General features: G+C 46.7%; 2 protein-coding genes across 3 annotated transcripts; both read left to right on the forward strand.

Moving 5' to 3' along the window:
- The first annotated feature begins 503 nt into the window (after positions 1-503).
- On the forward strand, positions 504-7,301 carry LOC124314567 (mucin-2-like). Its single transcript, XM_046779762.1, has one exon. The coding sequence runs from the start codon at positions 504-506 to the stop codon at positions 6,348-6,350; it is 5,847 nt and encodes a 1,948-aa protein (XP_046635718.1). The 3' UTR covers positions 6,351-7,301.
- Positions 7,302-10,237: 2,936 nt separating this feature from the next.
- LOC124314620 (mucin-5AC-like) lies at positions 10,238-16,695 on the forward strand. 2 transcript variants are annotated; one of them, XM_046779844.1, is made up of 6 exons: positions 10,238-11,891; positions 11,979-14,426; positions 14,578-14,697; positions 14,877-15,002; positions 15,357-15,455; positions 15,553-16,695. In XM_046779844.1, exons 1-6 carry the CDS (start codon positions 10,889-10,891, stop codon positions 16,017-16,019), a joined length of 4,263 nt encoding a protein of 1,420 aa, XP_046635800.1. In that variant the 5' UTR covers positions 10,238-10,888; the 3' UTR covers positions 16,020-16,695. The 2 variants fall into 2 exon arrangements, with proteins under 2 accessions (XP_046635800.1, XP_046635799.1); XM_046779843.1 differs by having other exon boundaries at positions 10,238-14,426.
- The last annotated feature ends 826 nt before the right edge of the window (positions 16,696-17,521 follow it).

Genomic DNA, 17,521 nt, shown 5'->3' on the forward strand with positions numbered 1-17,521 from the left:
TGGGCAGGTGAATTCAGGCGCGTGGCGTTCCCTAACCGCGTCGACGACACAATCTTAATTCATTTTTTGTCTTTCTTCTTTTGTATCTTCCTTCTTTGTTTTTTTTTTTTGGTTTTTGTTGTTTCCCCCCTTTCGCTGCTGTTGCCGATTATAACCACCACCAACCCGGAGGAGGCAAACTGATAAAAAGCGAAGTGATTCTCTGATCGCCCGTTTAGTCGTGCCGATGATCAAGCCGGTTGTCCGTGTATCTTATACAAGTTTAGAGTTTAGCCCGGTGCTAGTCTATAATCAAATTTGAAGGTATAAATTGGTGACCCTGTACAAAAGTGCGGATGATTGCGAGTTGTGGCGTGGCGAGTGAATCAATCGATGAACGAGAATTGATAATCCACTATCTGCTCAAAGTGTCGTATTAAAACGCGGAACTAGTTTGATCATTCGATAGCTATACAGACAGCAGTGCGATGATGCTGGCACGGCCATTCGTTGTGTTTCTGACGATGGTCGCCATCGTTTTCTTGTGCGCGATTTTAGATCCGACATCCGCTGCGGCTTTGGCAAAGATCGCATCGCTAAACGACAAGCCCATCAGCCCAGCAGCTAAAGAGAAAATGAATAACCCGAGTAGTACAAAGTCACCCGCAACTTGGGCGACCCGTCCCAATAACGCCACGACCACTCGTCATTACTTGCCGACGCTCAATTTGTTTTTGAGCGACGGCTCGTCGTCGGAATCGCGGGATTTTTCGACTCGGCGGACGTCCTTCCGTCCGACCGGCTCACCGGCATCCAGCAAGTCGCCACTCAAAGGCTTCAACTTGATCATGGACGAAATATCTTCCCAAATCTTGTCCAACACGAGGCCGCCGGCGACTAGGACGACCGAGCCATTGAAAGGCGACGCTTATTACGAAAACAAAGAACGCACCACAAATCTAGCCGATCCAACGCGAGATGGCGTCCAAATGACCAAAGGTCCATTTTTCACCAACAATCCCAAAATCGAGCACCATCACTTTCAGAACGTCGATCACCTGCCGGAGAACACGCCTCCAATCAAAGATTTGCCAATTCCGACGACGATCCGCCCAAATGGCCCGACGTTGAATTTGGTGTTGGACGGGCCGACAACAACAACAACAACAACAACAACCACCACCACTCGAAGGCCGCCTCTTCGGCCGATCGATTCCCTATTGATGCAATACCAACAACGAGAGGACGACCAGCAATCAAACAAAAAGAAGAGACCGCAAGATAATCTGCTGGAATGGCTGGTGATGATGCAACAGCCAATAACGGGACCAGTTGAGCCGGTCAAGAGTTTCCCCATTGAAGAAGTGAAGAAATCAGTTCAGCCGGTAAAGCCTTTATCGGTTGAAACTATACTGACGCCGCCAGTCCAGCCCGTCAAGAGCGTTCCTCTTCACGAACTAATGCCACCGGTTATTGAAAATTTGCATCAGGAGAAATCGAATCAACCGAGCGAGGAATATGAATACGAAGAAGAATATGAGCTAACTGGATCGGGCGAAAGAATGAGTCTGGGACAGCCGCAAGTGCCCGTCAATCTGCCCAACAGATTCAGTAACGAGGTGGAACAGTCCAGCAACGATTGGAAACGTCCTCATTTAACGCCAGGGAAAATGGATCAAGAGGATTTTATTGGACCTATTGTGACACATCTCTTCAAGCCCAACCCATTTTCTTCGTCATCTTTGAACAAGAAATCAGGAACCGCTCCACCGGCGACGACTTCGTTCGGAACTAAGCGGCCCATCAGCAGCAGACCGACTCTCACGGTTGGTATGAGAGATTGGCCCGTCCAAGTAGGACTGCAAAAACCTTCTCCACCTGTACAAGTTGGGCTGAAAGAGTGGCCCGTTCAAGGGCTTCAGTCACGGCCCAAACCGACCAAACCGACTGTCAAGCCGGGCGAATATCAAATGGGCAACGTTCACGTGAATTCCGTGACAACTCCGGGCGGGGGTCAACTGCCAAAGAGGAAACCGATTATGGGGAACGAATATCAAATGAACAGCGGAACCGGCACCATAATGGAACGTTTCAATTTCACCCCAGTCGCTACTCGACGGCCATTCGTCAGTTCTCCGGCTCCTGCTCGCCTTCCTCCCAGTCCTTACAAAAATCAACTAATCAATCCGCCATCAGCTCCGTTATTACTCACCGTGTCGGACAACGACAATCAGAGGGAAAGAAACGACAATAATCAAAGGAAAACGGCCAATTCTTATCAAACTCAATCTCGAGCTCCATCATACGGCCAGTCGTCGTATTACATGAATAACAATTCTCCGTACGAGCAAATCAACATGTACGCACAGCAAAAACCGCCGCCAATCGACATGAGCAGCTATTACGGGTACCCAAGTAGTAGCAGCGGTGGTTATCCGAGTAGCGGTGGAGGCTATCCGAGTAGCGGTGGAGGCTATAAACCTATGAAGCCGGTGATTGATCCAGAAGATTATAATTACCAGAGCGGCGAAACAGACCAAGATCTCGACTACGATTATTCTACAAATGAAGAAGTCAAACCGCCACCAAATCCGTTTATTCCCGGACTAGGATTATTTGGTAATGAGGCGAATATCATATTAATCCCCAAACCGATCACCAGTAGCACCGCCAGGCCGCCGTTTTTCAGTTCTACGACGTTACGGCCGAGCGGCCAATTTAGTACGAGCGAGCCTATTACGAATGAACTAACGACGTCTCGTCCGTTTGGTCCGGGGCAACAAATGGGCATCATTGAAGTTGTCACTCCTGGGCCCTTGTGGCCTCCATTCGCTAGTAGTAGCACTACAACTCCTTCGATTCCACAATTCAGCACTAATAAACCCACTTTCAGGCCTACGAGACCTACGAGGCCAACTAAACGACCCACTAGACCAAGGCCAACCATAACACCCACAACACAGACACCAATAACAACAGGTACGAGTACACAAATGGGAATCATTGGAGGTGTCACTCCTGGTCCACTGTGGCCACCATTCGGCAGTAGTAGCACTACAACTCCTTCGACTCCAGTCGAACAGTTTAGTAGCAACAGACCAACTTTGAGGCCTACGAGACCTACTAGACCCACTAAACGACCCACTAGACCAAGGCCAATGAGCCCAACGACAACACCAACGACAACAACACCAACAACCACACCAACAACCACACCCACAACGACACCCACAACGACACCCACAACGACAACACCAACGACACCAACGACAACACCAACGACAACACCAACAACGACACCAACAACTACAACTACTACTACGGAAGGGCCCTTCGACCCGACCGATGACTACTATGATGAGGTAACAGATTTCAGTACCGGGAATCCAACAACTCAACAGGAAATGGTGAATATTCCCGGACTCATTCCCAATCCTATCGGCATCACTAACATGAGCAATATAATTGTGGTACCGAAGCCAACAACAGTAGCGCCAACTATTGAGGCGACGACGACGGTTCTCATTCCACAGATGATGAACTCGAATATGGACACGACAAATAGGCCGCTGGATGTAATCATCGACATTACACTGGGCATCACGACACCACCCAGCATCACAACAACGGCGCTACCGACAGAGTCGCCGGTCACATCAGTTATTATTCCAATCACACAAGCACCTAGCGCGGGGTCCACTACAATTACTCCTACAACGCAAACGACAATTACTGACGCCACTTTAGATCCGTCCGATTATATCTTTGTGGATCCGTTCCCGGATTTCGGGATCGATTACCCGGAAGAAATGGCCGTAGATATTCCCGGAGTCATGATGCAGATTCCGATTGGAATCAGCAATGGGACAAACGTCATTTTGATCCCGAAACCAAATATTACATCAACCACGTCCACCACATCCACCACATCCACTACACCGACTCCTTTCCAGCCGCTCGATAATTCCACCAATAACGAAATGGACATGTTCATGAATGCAGTCGGAATGCTGGAAGAGCAACTGGACATTGGTTTGCAGAATGTCGATTTCATGGAGAATTTTAATTTTGTTGGCACGCGCCCAACCATCCGTCCATCCAGTAGTACTACGCCTAGTTTTAATTTTCCAACCGTCCGTCCTTCCAGCAGTACGACTAGTTCAAATTTTCCAACCGTCCGTCCTTCCAGCAGTACGACTAGTTCAAATTTTCCAACCGTCCGTCCTTCCAGTACTACATCAACTAGTCCAAATTTTCCATCCAATCCAACAGGCTTTCCAAGCGCTATGCATATGGATCCAAATCACCAACAGTCGACGACCCCCATTCCATTCCGTCCGCCAAGCTCGTTCGTAACATCCGGACCGTTGAATAATAACATGTTCCCTAATAGACCTCCTCTGCGACCTATTAGACCTACAGCTGGGCCCATAGTATATCCCAGTAATCAATTCGTTGATCCCAGTAATCAATTCGTTAATCCCAGTAACCAATTCGTTAATCCCAGTAATCAATTCGTTAATCCCAGTAACCAATTCGTTAATCCCAGTAATCAATTCGTTTATCCTAGTAATCAATTCGTTTATCCCAGTAATCAATTCGTTTATCCCAGTAATCAATTCGGATATCCCAGCCAACCTGTTTATTATCCAGAAGAATTTACAAAGCCCAAACCTGATTACGGGTCAATTAAACCCAGTTACGGCGCTCCGCCTCCCCGACCAACGTACGGAGTCCCTCCCCCGTCGTATTACGGCAGCGTTCCGCCAATGGGTCCAACCTGGCCGACAAAACCGACCGACGGAATGTTTCAGCAGGGGACATCGACTATGGGACCGTCGATTGGAATCTTCCAGCCTCCAATTCAAGATCCGATAGGCATCAGCAATCCAGGAAACGTCGTCAAACCTTCGGGTGGCCGGCCACCGTTTTTCGTGTCAAGCAGCAGCACTACAACTGCGCCGGTGAGTTTCCAGCCAATCAATTTGGCCCAGCCCACACAGATGCCGAGCGGCATCTTTGAGAGTCAAATGGGCAACTTTAACGGAAGTTCAGTTCCAAGTGGTGGAGGCGGTGATCCATTTGTGGTCGTTCAACCGCCGTTCGTCAGTCCGTTTTTCCCCGATCAGTTCATCACAAACAGACCTGCAACAACACCTTCAACCACGACAACAACAACAAGACCGACGACAACGACATCACCGACGACAACGACAACTCCGACGACAACAACAACACCCACTACAACAACAACACCCACTACAACAACAACACCCACTACAACGACAACACCGACGACAACGACAGCAACTGAACGGCCGATAACAATTAAACCCCCGACAACAAGTGACACAACATCTTCAACAACAACAGCAGTTTCGACTTTGCTTCCTACCAGCACCGAAGCCCCCTTCGACTTGTTCCAGCAACAGATCAAACCCATTATCCCGTCCCAAATGGGAAACGGTTTCATCCCGCATCGTCCCCCATTTAACCAGTCGACACCTTCCACTGCTTTTAACCTAACAGCATTCCTCGATTCTTTCGCGACCTACTACGGAATCCCTTCGTTCTTATTCCCCGGCTATTACCAGATGGGCAACTTTTATCAGCTCTCAACCACCACCACCACCACCACCACGACGGTGGCGACGACGGGCGATGCGATTGCGGGTGTCGTTGCGTCATCAACCGCTTCCCCTTCGTCAACCGACAATCAGCCGTGCAACCAGTTGTCAGCGGCAGAACTGACAACACCAAGCTCTTACACCGGTCCACCACCAACGACCACCAACGAGTTTGATGGCATTTTGGTGACAGAGTCGTCATCAATCCAACCATCTAAACCGTCTAATAATAAACCAACGCCTCCAATAGGGCTTCCACTGCCACCCAACCCAATATCTACCATCTTCTTCCCTAGTGTGTCTTCCGGTTCATCATCTTCTTCTTCTTCATCATCCGACGGATCCGTTTCCTCGGGTGGAATCACTGGTGGCAGTGTGACTTCATCCGGCAGTACAATCAGCGTCACAGGCTTCTTGTTGTTCTTTTTCTTTATCGCTTTGCCCATCATCTTTGGTTGTTTGACTCTTTTGGAAATCCCATTCATCGTCAGCGGTGTCTTGGTGCTGGCCGTCGTTCCGCTGACCCTCATCCTTTTCCTCAAAGTCTCGGGCGCCTTCCACGGACGGAAACACCGGAACTGGAACATCGACTGGAAGCGCATCCTGTCGGAACCCGACGACGAAATGCGGCGGCTCGAACAAGACGTCTGGGCCCTGCTGGACAGTTTTCCTTATCGGGAGATGGAAGTGACAACAACAGAGGTTCATTGGAATCATCTCGACGATGATTATTACAGCCGTTAAATAAATAAGAACGGGGAAAAAAAAAAAGGAAAACTATTGAGAACACACACTCATTGTGCTGGGAACTAGTCAGCTTTGAAGTGAAAACAACACACACACACACAGAAAACAACATAGATTACATAAATGGGTGGATGCATTTTCAGGTGGTTGCATTTTGGGGGTATTAAAAAACTTTTTTGCTTGACTATAACATTTTCGCTTTTGGGGTATGCACGCACGATTTCCTATTAGTTTTGTTGTAGAATCTGGGGAGAATTGCACATCAAGTCACATTTTGTATTATAATCATCACTCATCGCACAAAGTTTTTTGGGGTTTTTTTTTCTCCTTCTTCTTCTCCAAACAAGTAAAAGTTTAGATAATGTATTAGGATATTGTATACACGTAGTATTTTTAAAAAATATAAAGCAACAGACATTATACACTGTTCCGGATCCACACACCTATATTATATAACCTCTCTTATAGTACCACGCGAGCTAATGAGAACATTTATGATACGCACGACAATGATACGAAATAAAAACATTTGAAGTAGGTTACCCAAGGTTTTCATTCCAGATCTACATATAAAATAATACAATGTAATGGTCAATTCTCTATTGTATGCTAGCTGCACTCTCTCTCGTTTGTTGTGTTCGTTAAAACATATATAGATATGCTATGCTATATTACATCCCTGTTGTTTTCTATACGTTATTACATGCAGCGGGAGACTTTGCTGGTATATATCTATCGACTCCGCTTTCCCCCCCCTAAGTATCCCATTTCACTATATCTTTCCGCGTGTGTGTGTATTGACTGTCCGACTGTGTAATTGCGTCTCGGGGCCATTTACCTCGACACGACTCACCAATCACACAACGGAACAAACCACCACCAACATGTAGTGGCTACAAAATGCGACACAATGTGAACATATTGAACAATGACTATACCGTGGCAATAAATGAAATATAATATTTAAAAAAGAAAAATCTGATATGTGTTTTTTTTTTGTTTTTTTTTTGTGAAAAAGTGCAACTCTCTCTCATTGGTGAAAAGACACGGAAAGTATTAAATGCGATTAAATGACATTCGCCATTTCCGCGATATCTGTGTTGTGCGAAAATGATTATCGCGAACGGAGAAGACAATAGGAAAAGAGAAAACGAAAGATTTCCCCACGAGAAACATTACGTACGAATGGCAGATTAAATAGCCTTTTTAATGATGCAGAGTATAACGTGTTGTTTTATGGCAGCCTATACACATTTGATGCCGGTTATTAGGTTCGCGATTCAATTAACCTGATAACAAAACGGATCTCATCTACTTTTTTGAAATCAATTTTTTCTCTTGTGGCCTTCTTTCATATAACTCAACAATGGATATCGTGATATGGTAAAGTAGACTGTGAACGGTCTCTCTCAGTTCTCGAAAAGTCGTTTCTCTTTCTGATTCGGTGTAATTACCATTTTAAAAGTGTATAAGTTTATTTCTGAACGCATCTGATTCAATCCTGTTTCATTTAGACCTGTATTTTTTGAAATGAGTCCACCGTTTATGCATTCAAATAAAGGCGATTCAAATGGTCATTTAGAATAAGCCAACAGGCTGCTCATTGTATAAGTTTGATGGCTACGACTTGCTTTATTATTTGCCCAACTGCATTAACCGCAAGAATTTGTTCCACCCTCATAACTCATCACTTTGCGTCATCGCCACACCACTGCTGTGATTGTTAGACTATACGTGTTATTACTGTGGTGTCCCAACGCCCGTTGTGGAATAAGTTATTTCGTTCGGTTTCTATAGTGTGAATCGACATGGTAGGGGCCTATGTATAGAGTTACAATCAGTTGGATCATTGACGTTTAAAAAGATATTGACGGTTTAGAGCAGTTAGACTTGTTATAGGCCCGAAATGCAACTCATAAGTGTTTTTCAAGTGTTATTTTCGACATTATTATTTGGTCGACTGACTTTATATACACGCGCGGTAGAAGTACTTTTTTTTAGCTGTTACTGCTGCCCTAATCTCCAGTCTGTGCATCACATCTCACATTGACTATTGTTATTGCTCGTTAACGCGGAACATGTTGGAGAAAAAAAAATGCCAATTGCGCAATTCCGGAGCAACAACCAACCGGAAGGTAAAATTCATATCGCCAGCCGTTCATTCATCCATCCTTCTTCTTCTATCGTCCCTTTAGTGGTATGCATCCAACCGCAGCAGCCATAGCTCTCCTCTAGAGCTCTTTGACGTCTATTTATTATTACAGCATTGCGGTCTATATAACGTCCAGCCAGCAAGAAGCGTCAAACACTTCTTGTCTGGTACGCTCAAATATATTTTCAAACGGATTCGGTGGTTGCCCTTTTTCTGCTGGGTCTCCTCCCCTTATCTCTATAGTCCATATACCTTTAATGCATCTTTTCTCTCCTCTCTAGCTGCTGCTGCTGTGTTATTATTCACGCTATTCAGTCGTTTTACTCTTTATATTGCTGTCGCGGTATTAGTCGACGTCGTGATGCGGCAGATCCCATTTGTTGTATTTTCTTCTCCTCAACTTCGTTCAACATCGTTACGTTGTGGTCGTCACGCTCGGCCTCCATCTCCTTTTTTTTCTGACAAGCAAACAAATCACTTTGCATTTTTCCAGCTGTAAAGGAGGGGGGGGGAGCGGAGAAAAGAATATAATGACGGTCAAATGTTGCAACACCTTATTCGATGACGCTGCTGATATGTACCGGAATTTCAATGACATTTTTGTTTTATAAATGTTGTCAGGGGATTCATATTCAGATCACCCGTTTATTAGTCGAACGAATAGGAGGAAGATTTCGGTATTTTTCCTGTCGAAATTTCTCGTGTGTTCTCGTTCCATTTAGACTTTCCCTTCGTTTATTTTGTGTCAGTGAACAAAAATTCCGCAGAGGAGTCGCCTACGACAACACTATCAGTGGAACATGGAAAACGACCGAAAGGAAATAATAAGACAACTGATACACACGGTCCCTCCCTCAGCTTTTGTACTCTGTGCTGGACATATAAAAAAAAAACACGCATGCTGTGGTTTCCCGAAGGAAAACGGCCGGATGGGGTGGGGTCAAACACCGACCGGAATGGTGTCGTCGTCTTCAGCATTATTATTATTATTATTATTATCCCGAGCTGGGGGAATGTGTGAATTAGGCCGTCGTATTAGAATGCTGACCAAAAAACTGACCGCGCGCCATTTCCGATCACTTGGCTGCACGAGCTTCACCACCACCACCCAACAAGTTATTTGGCCGCGCTAGCTGTGCTGGCCGAGCTTTTTTGAGTCGCAAAGTTAACAACTCGACTTTGAGCTCAAATGCTCAACGAGGTCTTTTGTCTCTCATAGCCACACGCGTTTTCTTTTTTATTTATATATTAACAAATATAACCAAAAAAAAAAAAACCCTTTTCTTTCGTAACTTTTTCCCGCGGGTCCTCCGAGAGCCGAGTTCCTCTCTCGTGTACAGTAGGAATTATTATTTATTTTTTTCCGCTCGCGGGAATTATTATTTGCCGATACTAAAAAAGAACTACTGCAACTCTAAGCGTGCGGTGGTAAAACGAGGAAAAACGATAAAAGACGAAGAAGAATATTAACGACCTGAGCTTGGACTATCTCGCGGGCATGTGTATATCGTATCGAGTTGTTGGGCTAATGCTATAGTTATATGCGCTATACGGCTTATTTAACTATAGACTATATGGAATACGGAGAAATAGCCATATAATAGTATCTATCTTATTCGGGACGGGGTTTAGCTGCTTGAGGTCCTTTACGCTAGTGGATATGATATAGCCACAGAGACGCAGCGCGGGCGCAAAGTCTCGGCAGAGTCGTCACCGTGCGCTTTCCCGTCACGGTCCACTATTTTTTTGGCTGCTTCTCTTAACTATTTCTCCCGTCATCCTGCCGAGCGCGCCGCGTTTAAATGTCCATACAGATCTAGAGGGAGAGAGAGCAACAACAGAAACTAGCCGTCAGTTTATTCCTCAGAGAAGCGGAGCAATAGGCAAATAACAGCGGGGAGTCTGCGCACAAGTGCATTTTTTTCTGTGTGTGGAGAGCTTGAGGGCCGTCCAGTCCTAGTGAGCGCCGCCCGCCGCCGCCGCTGCGTTCAAGAAATTGTTTTTAATATTATTTTCGTGACTGTGTGAAAGAGAGATCGAGAAATCGAGATCACAAAAGCAGAGAAAGCTGGATAGACCCCTCGGTAGAAGTAGAGGGCAGACTTCAGTCACGATGGATCTGCACTGGTGAGAAGACACTCGAACGTCTCCTGGCCGTCCACCTCCAGAAAAGCCCTTGTAGCTTGTCTAACTGTCTAACTGTACACCCCCCCAACCGCCGCTACTATAGTGATAATCGTGAAAAAACATTCGTAACTGTTTTCGCTTGGTTTTTTGTTGTACGCTGTTTTTGTTGTTGTTGTTGCTATCAATTCCATCCACCCCATTTTACCTTTAATCCACACCTGTTGGGAGTTTAATCTAACCACACCCTTAAGCAACCATGAAAGACAAGAGATTGATGCTCGTGTTCTTCTTCTTGGCCGTCGTCGCTGGCCGCTTCGCCTCGGCTAATACCGAATCCGCACTGGTGGAGAATTCCACCGACGACGATTACCACGTCGTCGTGGTCGACGACGGAAATTCAACCGAAGGACGGGAGGATCCAGGAGACGAAACGCTGGAAGATCCGATGACGGCCATCGACAACGACAAGTTTCTGAGGCGATTGATTCGAGTTCAGACCTTCTCCCGGCCCATTCGCACCAAAACCCGTCCGGTTTGGTACAACGGCCAGTCGCCGGTCTCTTTTAAATCCTCGACGACGACCCAATCGCCGTCGACCACAAAGGCGACGCCGATTAGTCTGGAGACGACGCCGGAAAAGATGGCGGACGTCACCACAGTTCCGCCGACCATCGAAACGGAAGATGTCGTCAAGACGGACGTGACGACTCCGGTTGGCGAAACGACCAGCGACGGTGAGAGGACGACGTCGCAGGAAGAAAGGTGGTTGCTGGACACGCTGGAAGAAGTGGCCCAAACTGTCCAGGATTCCGATTTGCCGTCCATCGACGCCATCGAGCAAATGCTGGAGACGGAAGCGCCCAAGGTTCACGATGACAACCGGAATAGTCTCTCGCCATTCCCGACCAACGCGGCCGAGACTGTCGTTCACGACAGCAGAGTTTCCAGCACGCCGAGTCCGGCCAGCATCTCGTCGGCCCCCGTTTGGATCTACCGTCCGACCTCGTCGGCAGCAGTGAGCAACGAAGCGGCCCAGCAGCCCAGCAACGCGGTCAAGCGCGGAGGAACGCCGTCCAACAGCAACGGATTGAGCCGATGGGGCGTAACGGTGAAGCCCGGCACCATCTCGACGACGGTGCGCAGTTTCAAAATGCCCAACGGCTTAGTGACGGCATCTAAACCCACGGCCGACATTGAACGACTGACGACCACCGCCCATCACAAAGTGGCCAGGTCGACGCTGGCCAGCCAAATGCTAGGTAAAACGTCCATTCCTTCCACTCAACAAACGACTGAATGGTGGATCACTAAACCCAATTATCAATTTGACAACCTGGACGATGAAGCTGAGGCCGATTACGTCAGCAGCGACGGCAGCAGCAGCAACCAGGCGACGGCGACGTCGGCCGAATCCCCCGATGCTGCCGGACTAGCACCACCCAAATCTCCTCCGCATTTCAACATTTTTTACGACGACGGCCAGGAAGCTCCGACCGGTTTAAAGAATCGACCGGCCAGTTTTTACCAATCGACACCTCGACTTCCGCTTTCGGCTAACCCGCTGATTATCAAAGGGCCTCTGGTCACCCGGCCGTCCACTGCTAGGCCCAAAACGACGGAGAAATCAACGACCACAACTCGACGGTCATCAACGACGAAAAGAGCTGCAACCACAACGACGACCACCACCACCACAACAACGCCGAAACCCAGGACGTCACGGCCGAAAACAACCACGACAACAACAACAACGACCAGAAAACCTAAAACCAATCCCAGCACCACCACCGCTTCCACTCGAAAACCACCTGCCACCATTCCCATTAAACAAACCAACAAAAGGCCGGACAGTGTCCAATTTGTCCGCGTCCCACTGCCCAACCTTCGCCCACCTTTTCCAGCCGATTCGGGAGTGACGGACGAACCTGGAAATTTCCAGGAATTTGTTCGCACTACAACCGAATTCCCGGACTCTGACGCCACAGACGACTTGGAAATTGATCTGGGAGGCACCGAGATCCGTCCGGTATTCCCGGCAGAATTTGAAGCAGCCGAAGAATTGTTCGCTAATGGCGAATTCACCGACAGCCCCGATAGTTCATCCAACTCGTCGACAGACAGCACCGGAAGCGGCGGCGGAACGAGCGGCACTGGCAGCAACGGATTGATTGACGAACAGCAAATTCCCATCAATTTCGTCGTTGTCAATATCTGGAATTATGTCGGAGGTCAATTGACTTTGGTTGGCCAGCAAGTGGTGCCCGCTCAAGTCCTGGCCGGCATCAACATCACCAACGGAGCCACCATCCAGTCATCCAGTTTGCCCGAAACGATTTTGAATCAGCTGACCAGTCTCCTGGGATCTACGACGTTAAGTACAACATCGACCACGACAACAACAACTACTCCTAAACCCACTTTGCCACCACGTCCTTACGGCGGAGTAGGTAATCCAGCGCTAGTCGGAGTCGGCCCTTCGGTTGTCAAAGGGCAAGACTACGGGAAACCTTCCCAGACGTACGGCCCACCCAAAGCTCCTTCAACATCTTACGGTCCACCCAAAGCTCCTTCGACATCTTACGGGCCTCCTAAGGCTCCATCTACTTCTTATGGGCCTCCGCCAGCTTCTTCTTATGGACCTCCACCAGCTTCTTCCTACGGACCTCCACCAGTTGACTCCTACGGACCTCCACCAGTTGACTCGTATGGCCCACCGCCAGCATCTTCTTATGGTCCACCTCCTACATCTTACGGTCCACCTCCTACATCTTACGGGCCTCCACCCCCTACATCTTACGGACCCCCACCACCTTCATCCTATGGGCCTCCACCACAGCCAGCTATATCCCTTCCTGCTCCTCAGTATTATGCGCCGACTACGTCAGTCCCGTCTTATGCAGTTTCCGACTCTTACGGATTACCGACTCCGACACCTTTAGACTTGGAAGCCATCCAGTATCCTTCCACGTCATACGGCCCTCCGCCAACCACACAGGCCCCGACTTATGTCGCTCCCAGCATTTCACTTCCCACATCATACCTGCCTCCTAAAGCTCCTTCCACTTCATATGGACCCCCTCCCAAAGCTCCTTCCACTTCTTACGGGCCTCCTCCCAAGGCTCCTTCCACATCCTACGGCCAGCCGATCCAATCGTACGGCCCTCCACCCACACCGAAGCCCATCGATTTAGAGTCTTACGCTGAGAAACATCACCACCACCACCACGATTACAATCAATCTCCCAATGCTTCCAACATGGACTACCATCCGGATCACCGGACGACGACGACGACAACCACGACGACGCCAGCCCCACCGTCCGTTTCCGCTCATCACGCCGTTCACCATCACAACCACAATCACAACAGCAACAACAAATTTTCGTCCTTTTCCCAGTTGCAGGTGAAAGCCCCACTGAGTCCTCCGAGCCCACCTGAAATCAATCACAACTTGGTCGTCAAAGGAGTGGCTAACGCCAATCAGATCAACACCAACACCAATAAAAACGTCGCCAAAGGTCCCGCTCGAAGGCCGTCCAATAAGAAGAGGCCGCAAAATGGCGGGGTCAAGTCTATCAGCACAACTCTGCGGACTCCGCAAGGCAATTTGAACTTTGTCGACATCAACAACGGGCAAAGCCCAGGGCCGTTCGTCAAGGGAGGCAACCCGCTGGGAGCTCTTTTGCCCGATTTCATTCTAGAGAGTCTCGGACATCCGATGTCGTTCTTGCCGCACGAATTCTCTCAGAGATCCGGACAATTCGATCCGCGTTTCGACGATGCTCCATCACAACGTAAGTTGAACTTTTTTTTCCTGTTTGATAACTTTCCCCCTCAGTGGTTTTCCCACTTGAACTAGAATACTAGTACACGTCGTATTGGCGTTTTTCGGAAATTATATGGTGGCCAGTCAATAATTTATCGATTATTATTTTCTTTCTATAGCGGTCCAAAAGTTGCACCAGTCCAATTCCCGCACTAACGTCGCATCAAGCCGCACCGGAGATGACGGAGAGTCGACTGGCGACCGCAATAGAGCAGCTCATCCGGCTCCTACCACTCAAGGTTAGACCAGTCCCATATATTTGAGTCTTACGCGCTATTGATTCAATAACAACCTAAAAAAATGAAAAAAGAAATAAGGAAAAAAGGAAGACACAGAAAAATAAGCGGAAAAAGAAAAGAAAAAGAAAACTTCCATGATAAATATCTTTGTACACATTTACTGTATAATCGCCTTGCAGGTACCAGAAGCGATAACAAGAGTCCCGTTAGCGACAGCGTCATCATCAACAGCCCGGCCAACAAACAACCCAAACATCCGCTCGACCCGCGACCATCGTTTACTCGACCATCACCGTCTGCCATGGGTATATAAGGATAATTTCATTTCACCCGTGTATGGGAAACATATTGGATAAATGTAGAGCGAAAAACCCTCCGCCAGCAGGCAGTCACGAATTATTCAATTATTTAGATTACTGACACTGAGCTGTGTCAAATTATTTACAGTTAGCTAACTACATTAAATTGTGCATCTCCACAATCAAAAGTCGTTGATTGGACAATCACAGAAATATTTAAGTCGCTATAGAAAAATATAAAACCGGTTACCATAATTATTGTGTTTAGGTTTAATTCTACGGACGCACTGGAAAAATGTTATATAGTATTTTTTAAAAAAAGTTGATTATAACAACATTCATCTTGGAACTATGTAACAGAAATCGCTTTCGGTGATGCTGTCGGGAAGAGGTTAACGCCAGTTGCTTACTATCCGTCTCTTGGACATCCGTTAGAAGGAGCCCATGGCAATCAACAAAGTACGTTTGACGTTTTACCAAATCGAAAAATGATGAATGAGCGTTTTTTCATTGCTATTTTTATTTCTTTATTTGATTCATTTCATTTAAAATTTAGGATCTGACGATGGCTTGGAGGTAGTTGACTTATCGTCGACTTCAACCACTACGGCCACGACATCCAAATCGGACCGCGGACGATTCCACATGCAGGGAGTCAAGTTCAACCTCCCGGCGGCCGCGATTTCTGCCGCCGCCTTTTCCCTGCCCATTCTGGTCGGACGCAAGAAGCGTGAGGCTAGAAGAGGTCCTTATTGGCAGTTGAAGGAGAAGCAAGAAGAAGTTGAACACAATCACGAAGCGGAGGAAGCATTTGTCAGACACTTCACAGCGGAAAACGAGCGAGAGATGCGCCAAAAGAACATTGCTTCGTACAATTGCCGACAGCTATCGGTGAACGACGAAAGTGCCGAGGAAGTTGGCCGCAGCAGTGCCGTCACCACTCTCCACCATCTGCTCGTCTGCCCGGGTCGCCAATCCCGAACGCTCAACATGATTTTGCTGGACGGCTTAGCCGTCCGCTGAGCGCGCACGCGTTATACGAGGTTATAAAAATGCGCTTCAACAATTTTTCCGTTAAACTATAGACTGTATCTCTGGCCATAAGCTTCTTTTTTATCTTTGGAAATCTCTTTGAGCCGACCCTCGAGAGAGAGAGAGAAAGAACGAAAAGAAGAAGAAGAAGTTGAAGAAGAGATCGACTCTTTATTACATAGAACATCCTCCAGCATTTCCCTACCATTTTCATACGTTATTTTTTAAAAGATTTTTTTTTTCTAAAAAATTACTCAAACCAACCAAGGAGAAAAAAAAATAATTCGTTACTTTTTTATATCATTATTTTCTTTTCATGCTATTATTTGTTAATTTTATTTTTTTTAAAGCCCCAGGGCTTCATGTTTTATATATTATTTAAATATATATACATATATATTTTATTATCTAAATTGCCCTCCTTGATTTCGTTACACATATGAGGTCCAGCAATTGATTTGCGGTCCCAAACAAAGTTATTATAATTTAGTACACCAAATAAAAACCGAATTCATCATTTTGTTATACTTAACGTGACGTTACATCAATTTTAAATATTATTGCTCTCCGCGGTTGCTTATGCATCATGCTGTTTCATGTTGTTGCTTTCATTCTTCTTCTTCTTCTTCTTGGAAAGAGTAAAAATAAACACGACATAACAACAAACGAGCCAAGTTATACTGTTATTGCTACACTGCTAGAAAGGTTCCAACTCTCTGTGGTATATTACACTTTTCTTTTATCTTGTCGCTCCGTCGCCTCGTCGCTTAGCTTAGGCGATAGACCGTGTGAATTTTTTTTAAAAAAAGGACCCCGGCACAAAGTTCCAAGTATTTTTATTATTTATTCTCAGACCGTTGAAGATGATGACGGAGGTTTCGCTGCGTTGCACGGGAAGAATTGCGAAGACCAACGAGATGATATCGGACTCTAACGGGACTCGGCGAAGAAAAAGAGTGGAATTTCTTTTGACTAAGATGCAAGACTAAAAGATGAGGACGTTCACATCAATTTATCGGCAATTTTCAAAAAAGCAGATGCACATGAAGGAACAGTCCCAGAGATCACCGGCACTTTCCCTGCTTAATTTACAAAAGTAACAGGCAAAACAATCATTAAAAACACCCTCTGAGTTAATACCACCGAATTGAATTTTGCTTTGTACCCACGTAACATATTCGTACACTCTCTTTTATCGCGAGTTTCAATTTTTTGCGGAAATTTCTTACACGATTCGCCGCGAATTGTTTTCTTCCGAATGTCCAGTCGAAGAATTTGTATTTTACGGTGAGAAAAAATGTGATTAAAAGATAACCTAGTTGTTGCTTATAGTTTCACATTCTGCCGGACGACGACACGAACGTTACGTCTGTCGTGCCATTTCCTTTAAAAATTTGTCTCTTTTGAGCCGGGTGATGATATTATTCCTTTTAGTTTTCTGTTAAGAAGTTATCCCACGGCTTATTCGGCTCGATTCGGCCCAGTGCACCCGA

This window comes from Daphnia pulicaria, chromosome 10 (genome assembly GCF_021234035.1).
Source record: "Daphnia pulicaria isolate SC F1-1A chromosome 10, SC_F0-13Bv2, whole genome shotgun sequence".
In the NCBI taxonomy this organism is placed as follows: domain Eukaryota; kingdom Metazoa; phylum Arthropoda; class Branchiopoda; order Diplostraca; family Daphniidae; genus Daphnia; species Daphnia pulicaria.

What these genes read in the sequence shown, in the direction of transcription:
- LOC124314567 (XM_046779762.1), top strand. Translation starts at nt 504, where the DNA reads ATGGTCGCCATCGTTTTCTTGTGCGCGATTTTAGATCCGACATCCGCT.
- LOC124314620 (XM_046779843.1), top strand. Translation starts at nt 10,889, where the DNA reads ATGAAAGACAAGAGATTGATGCTCGTGTTCTTCTTCTTGGCCGTCGTC. An exon ending in CGACGATGCTCCATCACAAC is followed by an intron (nt 14,427 to 14,577) that starts GTAAGTTGAACT and finishes TTCTTTCTATAG; the next exon opens with CGGTCCAAAAGTTGCACCAG. An exon ending in TCCGGCTCCTACCACTCAAG is followed by an intron (nt 14,698 to 14,876) that starts GTTAGACCAGTC and finishes ATCGCCTTGCAG; the next exon opens with GTACCAGAAGCGATAACAAG.